General features: G+C 32.9%; 1 protein-coding gene across 1 annotated transcript; it reads left to right on the top strand.

Moving 5' to 3' along the window:
• Positions 1 to 8,935: 8,935 nt before the first annotated feature.
• LOC106116194 (octopamine receptor beta-2R-like) lies at positions 8,936 to 11,568 on the top strand. Its single transcript, XM_013309949.1, has 4 exons — positions 8,936 to 9,186; positions 9,821 to 10,018; positions 10,122 to 10,380; positions 10,646 to 11,568. Exons 2-4 carry the CDS (start codon positions 9,831 to 9,833, stop codon positions 11,375 to 11,377), a joined length of 1,179 nt encoding a protein of 392 aa, XP_013165403.1. The 5' UTR covers positions 8,936 to 9,186; positions 9,821 to 9,830; the 3' UTR covers positions 11,378 to 11,568.
• The last annotated feature ends 832 nt before the right edge of the window (positions 11,569 to 12,400 follow it).

Genomic DNA, 12,400 nt, shown 5'->3' with positions numbered 1-12,400 from the left:
CATAGGCACAATATTTTTTTAATACCGCGCGGACGGAGTCGCGGGCTACAACTAGTACTATATACGACTACAAAATAATTAAAATATAGGTAACAAGATATTCCGTGACTCATTGTCCTTCTAACATAACTCATAAATTGCGGGATGCCGGCAGCATAACAATAGGATTCCAGACACCGAAGGTCGTAGGGAATGCTCCATCGTCTTTTATAACACCTAAATATTTTTTTCCAATTTTACACGAAAATTTAAAGATTTGCATTTTATTTTTTGTTATATAAATTTTAACTTCAATCTATCTACGAGTATTTAATTGCAATATTACGTAAATAATATCCATTTTGACTTTTAATATTTAGTGTACATTATGAAGTAAAGAAAGTCTGTTGAAACGTGTTAAAATATAATCAAAATAGATTGAAAGACCGATTACTCTTAATATTCTTATGCCACTACACTAACGTATGTACGTATTGACTCAACCAAAGCGTTTATATACATTTGATATATAATAACTATAGGAACCTATTATTTAATAATTGACAAAAATAATTAAATTAACTAACAAAAGATAATCTTGTCTTAATTTGTAAAATATAGTAAAAAATTGTGTTTTAATTATTGGTTATATATTTTTCTAACAGATGGCGTTAGAAATATAATAACATTGTAATAAATAAAATATCCTATTTTTTCTATTAAATAGGATTTTCACAAACATCTAGAAATAAATAGAAATTACTATATTAAAAATCAAATCGGAAGTATAGTTTCTTAGTAAAGTGTACCACAAAACTGTAATGTAGGATAAAATAGGGATCTTCGCTCGTCTTAATTAACATAAAAAGTAAGGGAAAAACGATATTAACATTATCGTTACTAAAGATAATAAACATATTTTTTATCTTCTATATTAAAGTTCATGTTATAATCTAAGTTACAACTAAGTAAATAACTTGGATGATAAACGAGAGAAAAGTATTGAGCCGCTATTAACTTTGTGTTAGGTTTATATCGCAAGGGAATAACAAATAGGTACAAATCTACATTTTTGTGAGCCCCAGGTTATTACGAAATAAAAAAAAAATATATTCCACAAACGAATCGCCTAATGGCCCTTTTATTTCTCGGCTTTATTCTTTTAAGCCTCATTTGTATATTTCTTTTGTGTTGGCTATTCTGAATTTAAGAATTATTTTCTTTTTAATTTTGGTAGAAAAAGGGAATAATATTTTATTATACTCTCCAATTTTTAGAAAAGGAGATTAAGTTTTTTTTAAGAAAACTCAGCAGATTTCTTACTAAGAAGTTATATATTTTTTTAAATATATTTAGATATTACAAACAGCTCAACAGAACTTAATTAAATTAAGCACATATGTAGAACATAGCCTGGAAGAACACATCGTCTTTACATTCCGCGGCGAACGGAGTCGCGTGCAACAGCTAGTAACAATATAAACCTCTGCTAGTAAAATTCAGTAATAAAATGTCACCTAAAATTTACGTTTTCATATATTAACTTATCAAGTCTTTGCATGATATCGTAAGTTAGTTCATATCGAGATAGGCGTAGACTCGGTCCATAAACTTCAACCCCTCTAGTCGTTCCCCAAACGTGGAGGGAGCTAGGGTTGTCACCTAGTAACATTTATATCTATGTTACACTAGAAATTGCTTATCACTTCGTCCGCGCGGAATTAAAAAAATCTTACTATCTTACTAATATTATAAATACCAATGTTTAGATGGATTGATGAATGGTTGTGTGAAGGTATCAACAGAACAGCTGTATGGAACACGCTGAAATTTGGCATAGATGTAGAACATAATCTAAAAGAACACATAGCCTAATTAAGTTTTTATTTTTAATCCGTGAGGACGGAATCGAGGGTGACAGCTAGTTCAGTAATAAATGTAGCCTATGTCATCCGGTGATAGTGTAGCTTCCGACAAATGACACACTATAGTTCAATACGTGTAACTCTCAAACAACTTCAATCTTCTAATCTTGAAGGCCCGGAGTCGTGTTTGGAATGAATTACTGACACTGGCAATTTGTTCTAGTCCTTTTCTTTACGTTGGATTATAATCATTTTGGTAATCGTGAAAAATCAACTATAAAAATAATAGAGTTTTGTGACAGCCCTATCTTAGGCGTTGCCGACTTAGGGTAAGTACTCACTGCTTACATTTTAAGAAAAAGGAAAAGTATTGGCAAAATTAAGCAGTCTTAAATAACAAAATAATGTAACAGATTAATTACAAAACAGTTGTGGTAGTTTATTTACAAAACCTTAATTTATTATAAATTAATAAGATATTTACATGGTATATTTGTCTACCCTTTTTTTTAATGACAAACTGTTAACGGTAACATGTCACACTTGTATTGTTACTTGGTAACGTGTGACGACGTGACAATCTAATACTTTTCCCAAGTTGATAGTGCACACTTTTCCTTACAGTTGATTTAACAAGCCGACGTCGACACGAAAAGTTTCTCGTTTAATCGCGCTGACTGCGCCAAAGTCGCTTATATACGATAATATCTGCAAGACCGGTGTTACTATAAGTTAATTAAATGTCACGTAGTTTATTAATTATGTTGGAATCTTGTGTTGTCACAGCATAGTCTTTATTTCGTAAAATTAGTGATAGATTGGAGCTTTAATTTTTCGTATTATATCATATTAGCTCGCGAATCCGTTAGCGCGGAATTAAAAAAAAACATAATTAGTAGACTAATGTTTAATATTAAATACTTCAAAGGCATTTAAATTTAGAGCATGTGGTTATCGTGGTAACAGCGTTTAATTATAACTATACGTAATGTGGGTTCTTACAATAAGGGAATAAAAAGGTGGGGTGCGAGTGTTAGCGTAAATTGTATATTTACTAATATTTCTTATGCATAACTTAACTTAACTTAACATTCGAACTAAGCTCTAGCCTTGTTCAAGGATATGGTTTACGATAATAGTCGAATGGTGGGATTCGAACCCCCGACCTGGTGAACGGGAATCCGCACCCTTAACCATTAGGCTATTGGCGTTTCAAATAAAATAATATAAGCTTTTATGGTACACAAAATAAAAGAAACTTGATAGTAGCTGATAGTCAGACTTACTGAATATGCATATAAAGTTTCAAAAAATCGGTCAAGCCGTTTCCGATGTGTATGGTAACTAGCAATGTGACACTAGAATTTTATTTATAAAATTTAGGCTTTCCATGAGAGTATTAGGCTAGTTCAGATTAATATATTGTTTATTTATTAGATCTGCATTCGGTTAGGACTATTCGTGTGATGCATATTAAAAAATATCGAAATTACAATCTAATCTATCTATCTATCTACTCAGCCATGAGACACCCACTGCTGGGCATAGGCCTCCCCCAAAGATCGCCACGATGACCGATCTTGTGCCACCCGCATCCAGGACGCTTCCGCAACCTATAATTACAATATTGTTCAATATTTTAGGAAATAAATTATTTCTAATTGTAATATTCTTTTGAACCAGGATACCTGGTATTCGTTTTATTCATTCATCACCAGCTCACTATACGTCCCCAACGAGGGGCTCGGAGCCTACCCTAAATTACGGGTGATTAGGCCATAGTCAACCACGCTGGCCAAGTGCGGGTTTGGTTGACTTTACACATATCTTTGAATTTCTTCTCAGATATGTGCAGGTTACATCACGATGTTTTCCTTCACCGTAAGAACGTCGGATAAATGTATATATGTAAATCGGAAATCGAAAAACATATTGGTACATTATTCGTTTTATAATCTACGTTATTTTTACAAATTTATAGTTAATCAAAAGATTAAACTTCTAGTAAAGTAATTTATACCTTAAGTAGAATTTTGAGGTACATTTTTGAAATCGCTACCGCTTACGCTTTGTAATGTACACTAACATCTTGGAATGAAAGCCTTCTATTTGTGTGATCTTTAATTAAGAACACTTAGTGAGGTCGTTAAGAGCAGCTTGTCTTTAAAGTCTTCAATTGTTTTAATTAGTCTAAAAGCTTCTATTATTACCATGAAATATATTGCTTTGGATATTGCAAGACATTGTTCTTGGTTATTTTCGTTTAATCGCTTTTTTTATAAGAGAAGCGGGCAAAGGAGCGGCGGGATCACCGTGGTGATCAACGACACCCATGGACATTACGCTTACCAATTTTATTGCATATACTGTATACTCAGATTGTTCGTTATAAAACGTCTGTGAATTTTAAATTAGTTAGGACTGTCTTTAGCCTAAGATCGTACAAGGTTAGAGAAGTGCTTACCGATTGCCTAGACTCCTAAAAATTTCAAACATTAATAATGCAATAATTATAGAGTAATTTATTAACAATTGTATTGGTTATTTAAAAATAAAAAATTCGTCAGATATAAATGTCAAATCTACGATAAACTTGTAAAGTACATTAGAGAAAAAAACTAATAAGGCTTAACGTATCAACATTTTGCTCGTAATTTGATCAAACATTTCCACCCTAATAAAAAGCAAACAAAAGCTTACCAAACGTTGCCCGATTTAACTTTAACAAGATCATTGTTGTAATATCCGATCCAATTATATTCACTTGTTTACGTCCGACGTAAAGCATAAAGCGTTCCTGTTTATTACCGCATAATACCCATATCAACGTATGAACAACGGTTATAGCTCTTACGAAACTGTCACTGGATACTGTTATTATCTGCAACGGACAGTTTTATAATTTAAAAAAACAATCATTTTAAACTAACTAATAGACTTTTATGGTTGTGATGAGAATTGAATATAGTTTTCGTATCGCAAATTTAGGGTAAAATACCTAGTTATTGTCCGCTTTACATCGAAATTAAATAAAAAAAAAACGGGAAACGATAAAACATAATGTTATCCTTGCCACAGACTATAAAAAGTAACTGAAAGTAGTCGGCAAATTCAAGAATTTGGAAATGTCAAAAAAAAACTAAAATATTTTTTTTTTATCTATGGGTATAAATGGGCTGTTAACCCTTAAGATGCAACTGATATATTATAAAAAATTCTGGTGACGTTTACAGTACCCAATAAACAAGTCTTATACCTTAATGAGTTTTGGATAGATGAAAAATTACGAGGCGGTTGGTAGCGAGCGTCGATATCTTTATTTATTACGCCATTCGATATTACAGGGCCGTTTCGCTGAGAAACTGCTATCGGAGAAATTGTTTACATTACACAAATTGTTTTGAGATTTAAAGTAAAAAAGAAATTTTGCCATAAAAACTGTATAGTTAAAAGTGCTTCAGCCAATCTCTAAATTTCGGAATATTGTTATCTCACGGTGATTGGTCAGAATCAAAGTTTATGGCCACGTATATCTTAATACTCGTAATATTAAAAATGCGAATGTTTAAATGGATGGCTTGATGTACATCTATTTGTTTGAAGGTATCTCCAGAACCGCTGAACGGATATCGATGGACTTTGGCATACATATAGAACATAGTCTGAATTAACAAATATGGTACTAGTTATGTTTTTTTTTATTTCGAGCAGACGGAGACGCGGCCGACAGCTAGTTTTACTATAACTTAGAGTCAAAAGGCATTTCGCATTTTAGATGTGGTTAAAATTGACTTTAGAGAAGTTAAATTGTTTGTTGCTGTTATCGACTTTAGTTTCGGCGTATGCAAATCCTCTACTTGCTTTCCTTACTTTGCTATTCTATGCATTGTGTCTCTCAGTTATTTGACTACAGACTTTTGCAATAAAGTTTTGCCCGACTGACAGTTTTCAGTGGGCATGAATTTTTGTTCCTGCAATTGTGCAATTGTGACCTACTGTAAACTTAAAATGACTGACGGAATTTGAAGTGTGAAATGATAGTCGATTTTTTATTTCCTAAAGTGTTATAGATGTACAGTCAGCTGCATAAATAAGTATACATTTATAAAACATTAGATACTTGTATAGGTTTACGGTTTCAAAAATATGTATATACATAATCGTCAAAAACATGTATATGTGGTGAGACTACATATTAACTATGTGGATAAATATTCTTAAATCTAGGCCTATTTAGTATAGATTTATAAATGTCTACATATTTAAGCAGCTGACTGTACAGTCAGCGCTGAAGATGTCGCGGGCGAGCGCTCTTTACCGAATTTATTAACTGCCTATTGTTTAAGTGTCTTAACTTTTCTTTATTGTAAAACAAAACAATATTCTTAATTTGATATATTACTTTAAATAGTAATTATTTAAATGACTATTAAAAACTCGTTTAGACAATAAATTAAGATAGTCGTTATACAAAGTTGAGCTTATTGGGGATAAATCAATTTCGTCGTTTAGAGGCGTTAATTTTGCTCGAAGTTTAATTAACATGGGTACGGAGCTTTATGAAATGTCTGAAATTTTGTTTGCCTTAGGTTAAATAAGAGATTTTGAAATATTTATTGCTCAATATTAAGGTACATTTGTTGAGTTATATCTTAGAGAGTTTATCCTATTTTAAATTTATGTTGATTTTGAGTCCATGAAGACAATATTCTTTTCCTAATCTTCGTAGAAAAAGCCGAAAGCAATAATATATGCAGTAATGTTCATTAAAAACATTGATGCTTTTTGCTTGCCTTTATAGAAATCTGTCGGTGTTCAAAAGATTTTTTTGTGAAACATTTTTAAAGAAAATTTAAGTAAGAGAAATATCAGGAAACATTTATTAAATTATTTTAACTGAAAACATCTTATTAGTGTTATAATAAATTATTACTTAACACAAAAAATAATTGAAGAATTGGCCTTTCAAAGCAAATATATTTTTTTTTATCTTAATAATATTTAAGCTTTAACTATGGTCCGCAAGCAAAAAAAATTGGCAACCATCTCCATCCATAAAAGAAATAAAAATGCAAAGTTAAACAAAATTCTTTTGTAAAACGACGGGACGTGATTTCAGATTAAATGCTAATCTTGAATAAACAACAATGAAATACATTTGTAAGTCAAAGAAGGGTTCAACCCTTAGGGTAGGAGCTTAGACAAACGCAAAGAAATCGTTGTCGTAACCATTTTTTTTTGTTTAAATTGGTAATTCGTGGTAAAAATATTTTCACTTTGCAACATTTGAAATTAAAAGTCTGAAGCTTTTAAGTTTTTTCGAAAAAAAAAACTTTTTTTTCTGTCTGGATTTACAATTCCAAAATGAATGAAAATGAAATCTTACTAATATTATAAATGCGAATGTTGGGACGTATGGATGGTTGGATGTTTGTTTTAAGGTATCTCCAGAACGGCTAAAGGAATCTCGCTGAAATTTGACATAGATGTAGAACAAGGTCTGGAAAAACAGACATGCTATTCATTACATTTTGTTTTAATACCACGCGGACGGAGACGCGGGCAACAGCTAGTAGTAATATAATAATGATTGAAAATGCTATCTACATGTATGTATGTTTGACGTTCCTTTGTTTACATAATTTAGAAGTTCAAACATATGAAAGTCACATTTATTATTCTGAATGCAGCTATATATAGCTGCACAGTAGTCATGGGTTCGGCTGCACCTGACGCCGCCATCGATCTGAATTATTAACATCGACCTTCTAGAAGAAAGTTCAAGGACACTACGTCAATATAACAATGTAATACAAATCAACTCACTATAACACAGAAAGGCTCAGAAGCCTTCACGAGTCAGGGTAGACTAGGCCATCGGGGGAGTCCGTCACCGTCAACTGAGGGCTACCTCCCCCCTGAGAGGGAGCTGCCTCGGCAGCTGACGCAGACTGGGCCGCGGACGAGAGCGAAAGCGTGTCCGTGGTCCTGTCCCGATGCGTTGGAGGAACATAGAGGTTTAGTGGGTATGCCTCCGTTATGGAGGAGAATCCCACATAACTACCGCGACCCCCCGGGAGTGTGCATAAAGCATTCCTCTCGGGAAAAAAAGGGTAGACTAGGCCATAGTCAACCACGCGGATCCAGTACGGGTTGACTTCACACATCACCATGTTTTCCTTCACTGTAAGAACGTTAGATAAATGTATATTAACTTCTAGATACGATATCTATTTTAAAACATAAAAGAACAAATTAAAGGAATAGCATCGTATAGACTATATAGACTATTTGCTCACGTAATTACGTCAATTACGTTTAAATTATTATAGCACTACGCTTGCATTTAATGTCTGACACAAATTGCATTTCAGATAGCGCAGCACGAACATGCCGTTTAACAAAAGCCAGCCAATTTCATATCTACGTTTAATGTGGCCCGTTAGTAACACAATGCACCTCGGTGTCATATCTGACATGTTTTGACAATGGTTTTAGAATTGGTGATTTTATTGGTATTGAGGTGTGGAAATTTATTTACCATTTGAATGTTGGATGATTAAATTTGAATTCATATGGCAATGCTTTTATTTAAGAAGACTACAATATTTGTTCCATTAACATGAACATAACTATTATATATTAACCAAAAAAGATACAGTAGAACCCATTTATTTAATCGTTCTCTTTTTGTTCTCGTCTTATTATTTTCTCCTCTTTTAACCCCACTTTTTTGTTGGCGAGGTTGGATTTTTCAAAGAATTTTATTATAGTATAAACTAGCTGCCGCCCGCGACTCCGTCCGCGTGGATATGTAAAAAAACTTAATTAGTGTAGACCACCCATCCATCCTCATCACATCCATCTAAACATTCGCATTTATAACATTAGTAAGTTAAATAAACAGCAGCTCTTCAAGGCATAAAATCGAAAAAAAAAATAGTATCCTATGTCCGTTTCCTGGCTCTAAGCTACCTCCTCACCAATTTTCAGGTATATCGGTAAATCCGTTCTTGAGTTATAAATAGTTTAACTAACAAGACTTTCTTTTAAATATATAGATTTAAAAATATTTGTCTTGTTTCAGATATTAAAGCAAGAAGCTACAATGAAAACTCTGACACAATGAAATCGACTGAAGATGTACGATGAAATCTTTTCAAATAATCACATAACAGGAACAGTAAAGAAAAAAAAGATGGAAGAAAGTCACCTGCGATTGAAGCAACAGTTAAATAGTATTAATTAGTTAAAATGAAATTTGGATTTTTTTCTTACTTAGACGCGCAGAAGTTTGTAAAAATGGAGAAGATAAGACCAAAGTGAATCGAGTAAGATAAAGGTAAAGTTATAAAGCATTATGGGCTTATTAATTATGGTGAAAAGTACCCAAAATCGTTTAATTTTCTGGCATCTTAAATAGGAGATAAAAGACCGAGAATATACATCTGTCGTAAATTATCATATTCTCTTAATAATAATTGTGATAGAAATGATGATGATGATTAGCTGGTCTTACTTGATTGTTAGCCTCGAAGTATTTGCTGTGCAGTCTATAACTCACTGTCGGGCACTGACATTTAGGCTTCGTTGGCATTGACATTTATGACGAACATAAGCTTTCTAGGTATGCTATAAAGATTGATGGACACTTGCAATAATGTTGGAAGTAGCATGAAAACGCTTGAACGGGAATTTGAAGAAATTGTTGTAGAAGGCGAGAAAAAATTTAGTACAAAATAACACAGTTTTGATGTAAAATTACACTTCTGATTTATTTGGTTTTTAAATTCAAACACATGGAACTTTAATTTATGCGTCAGTAATTTATTTTTAGTCAAAAATCAAACTTATGAAATTCCTAAAATTAGATCTAACGCTACATAAAGTATTTAATTTATCTTGTTCTTATCCCAATGTGTTTAATTTACTATTAACATCTTTTTCCCTTGTGAATCAATATGTGATGTATTCAGACCGCCCCTTATGGATCAAGTAAACGTGTCCCGCAACGAGTCAGGCAACGCGACGGCCGGCGGGAGCGGGGCCGATGGGGGCGGGGATGAGTGGCCGCAAGTGGTCATGTTCAAGCTGCGCACGGCAGTGCTGCTACTCATCGTCATTGCAGCCGTGCTCGGAAACTTGCTCGTCATCGTCAGCGTCATGAGGCAGAGGTTCGTCTGTTTGTTACAAAGTTTGCCATCTATCAAAATTTTCAATATTTTTCAAAAAACAAAATATTCTAATCTTTTTTTTACAAATGGAACTAATTTGCAGGAAACTCCGCGTCATCACCAACTACTTCGTGGTGTCCCTCGCGTTTGCCGACATCCTAGTCGCTATGGTGGTGATGCCCTTTAACTTCAGCGTACAATTTTACAACGAGTGGATATTCGGACCCGTCATCTGCGATCTCTGGAACTCTTCGGATGTCTATTTCACCTCCACCTCCATATTGCACTTGTGTTGTATATCAGTTGACAGATATTACGCTATTGTGAAACCATTAAAATATCCAATAAAGATGACAAAAAAGGTTTGTTGAATTTAGAAAGATTATAATACTTCATAGAATTTTTTAAAATTAAACGCAACTGGGCCTTGCTAGCTCCCGAACGTTTATACCAATATTCATCATCAGGTCAATATGCGTCACCACTGAGGGGATCAGAGCCAACCCAAAGTCACGGGTGACTTACCAATATTATTCTACATATGTTTTAAAGTATTTCAAGATTAAGACAGTGCTAGGGCAAATGATAATTAAGTGTGTAATATTAATTTAGTCATTTACTTTCCAGATGGCATTTGTCATGTTAGCAGCAACTTGGCTAAGTCCAATAACGATATCGTATGCGCCAATTTTTATGGGCTGGTACACAACGAAAGAACATATCCTGACCCGAGAACTCAACGAATGCGAATTCAAAGTAAACAAACCATACGCGGTGATATCCAGTTCGATCTCGTTCTGGATCCCCTGTACGATCATGATATTCACATATCTGGCAATATTTAAAGAGGCTAACAGACAAGAGAAAGCTTTACATGCTAGAGCTGGTAACGCAATGCTGATGCATAGACATTCCCGAGAAGTTGGAGATAAGAATGGTGCTCTACATATTAATGCCAATACACCCACCAAAGATAGGAATATATTAAAAATGAAGAGAGAACACAAAGCAGCTAGGACTTTGGGCATCATTATGGGAGCTTTCATTCTCTGTTGGTTGCCGTTCTTTCTTTTCTATGTCTCAACGTCTTTATGTGACACTTGTGAATATCCCGAAGTGGTGACTGTGATCATGTTTTGGACTGGTTATTTTAATTCTGCATTAAATCCTATCATCTACGCGTACTTCAATAGAGACTTTCGTAACGCGTTCAAGAATACATTGGCTTGTGCGTTCTGTAGTTTTTGTAAGCGAAGTGCATCTGATTTGGATGCGATGGAGAGACTGGAGAGGCGAGGTTCCGCGCAGCTGAGAGTTCCTATCCCATCAAGACGAACGTCAGATTTAGCATCACTTTGAGTGTCACCTAATCGCGACTTGGTGACGACAGTTTGACAGGCCTAGTTGTTTCTCAACGAATATCTGTTACGTTACTTATTCCCAAAGATGTGACTGAGTTATTTTCTACATATTACTTGTGATTTCTATTGTTAGATGAGTTCAAATTATTTAGGTTAATAATTCAAAATTCCAATTACGAAAAGATAAGTGAAGGGAAATTTATTTATTTGTTAAGTTTTAAATCTTATTATAGAATCGAATTGTACATCTCGTCGCGATACCAAATAATATTGTAAATGAAAGTATTATAGGAGACAGTAGAAAATGATTCTTTGTATGATATATAGAATTCGCCATTTCTTAATCATAAGATTCAATGTAAATGTAATATCAATCAGTATTATATAAAAAGTATTCATTCTCGTAGTTTAGTTTCAATCCATTAGATGAATTTTTAATCTATTTCATTATAATAATAATTCTTGTACATAATATTACTTTTAAGAGATATATAGGATGCGGGTCGTTATTACATAGGCCTAATATATAAGATACATTTTATCTTTATATTATATGATGTATAGCATAATATATTATAAATTATTATATACTAACATGTAAAGTATATAATGTAAATAAAATATCATAATCTCAATGGATTTTTTGGTAAATAAGATTTTATAAATTCTATTTTTTGACTATCACACTTTGTTTCTTGCAACTATTATTTTTTGTTACTAATTTCAATATTCTTCTAGTACTTTATGTTCTAGTATATTATATCTTCTCTACGTTGTATATGTTATTGTAGAACATAATATTAGAGTTGCTATTATATATAGTATAGTACTAGACTTTAGTTAGGACGTATCAAAAAGACATATAAATTCTTAGCAAATATTAAACCAAAAAAAAATGTGCAATATTTTAGACTTTATTTTCGAATTTTGTTCGTTATTAATTTATTAAATGTTTAAAAATATAAAAACGAAAGTAACAAAAGCAATTTTTTTTTTAGTTTTATTATAGATTAGAAACTGT

Source organism: Papilio xuthus, unplaced genomic scaffold, assembly GCF_000836235.2.
Source record: "Papilio xuthus unplaced genomic scaffold, Pxut_1.1 DF827756.1, whole genome shotgun sequence".
NCBI classification, from domain to species: Eukaryota; Metazoa; Arthropoda; class Insecta; order Lepidoptera; family Papilionidae; genus Papilio; species Papilio xuthus.
This window is presented reverse-complemented; position numbering and strand designations above follow the sequence as displayed.

Excerpts from the sequence above, each read along its gene's own strand:
- LOC106116194 (XM_013309949.1), top strand. The coding sequence starts at position 9,831 with ATGGATCAAGTAAACGTGTCCCGCAACGAGTCAGGCAACGCGACGGCC. Across the intron at positions 10,019-10,121 it reads GTCAGCGTCATGAGGCAGAG|GAAACTCCGCGTCATCACCA; the intron begins GTTCGTCTGTTT and ends ACTAATTTGCAG. Across the intron at positions 10,381-10,645 it reads CAATAAAGATGACAAAAAAG|ATGGCATTTGTCATGTTAGC; the intron begins GTTTGTTGAATT and ends TTTACTTTCCAG.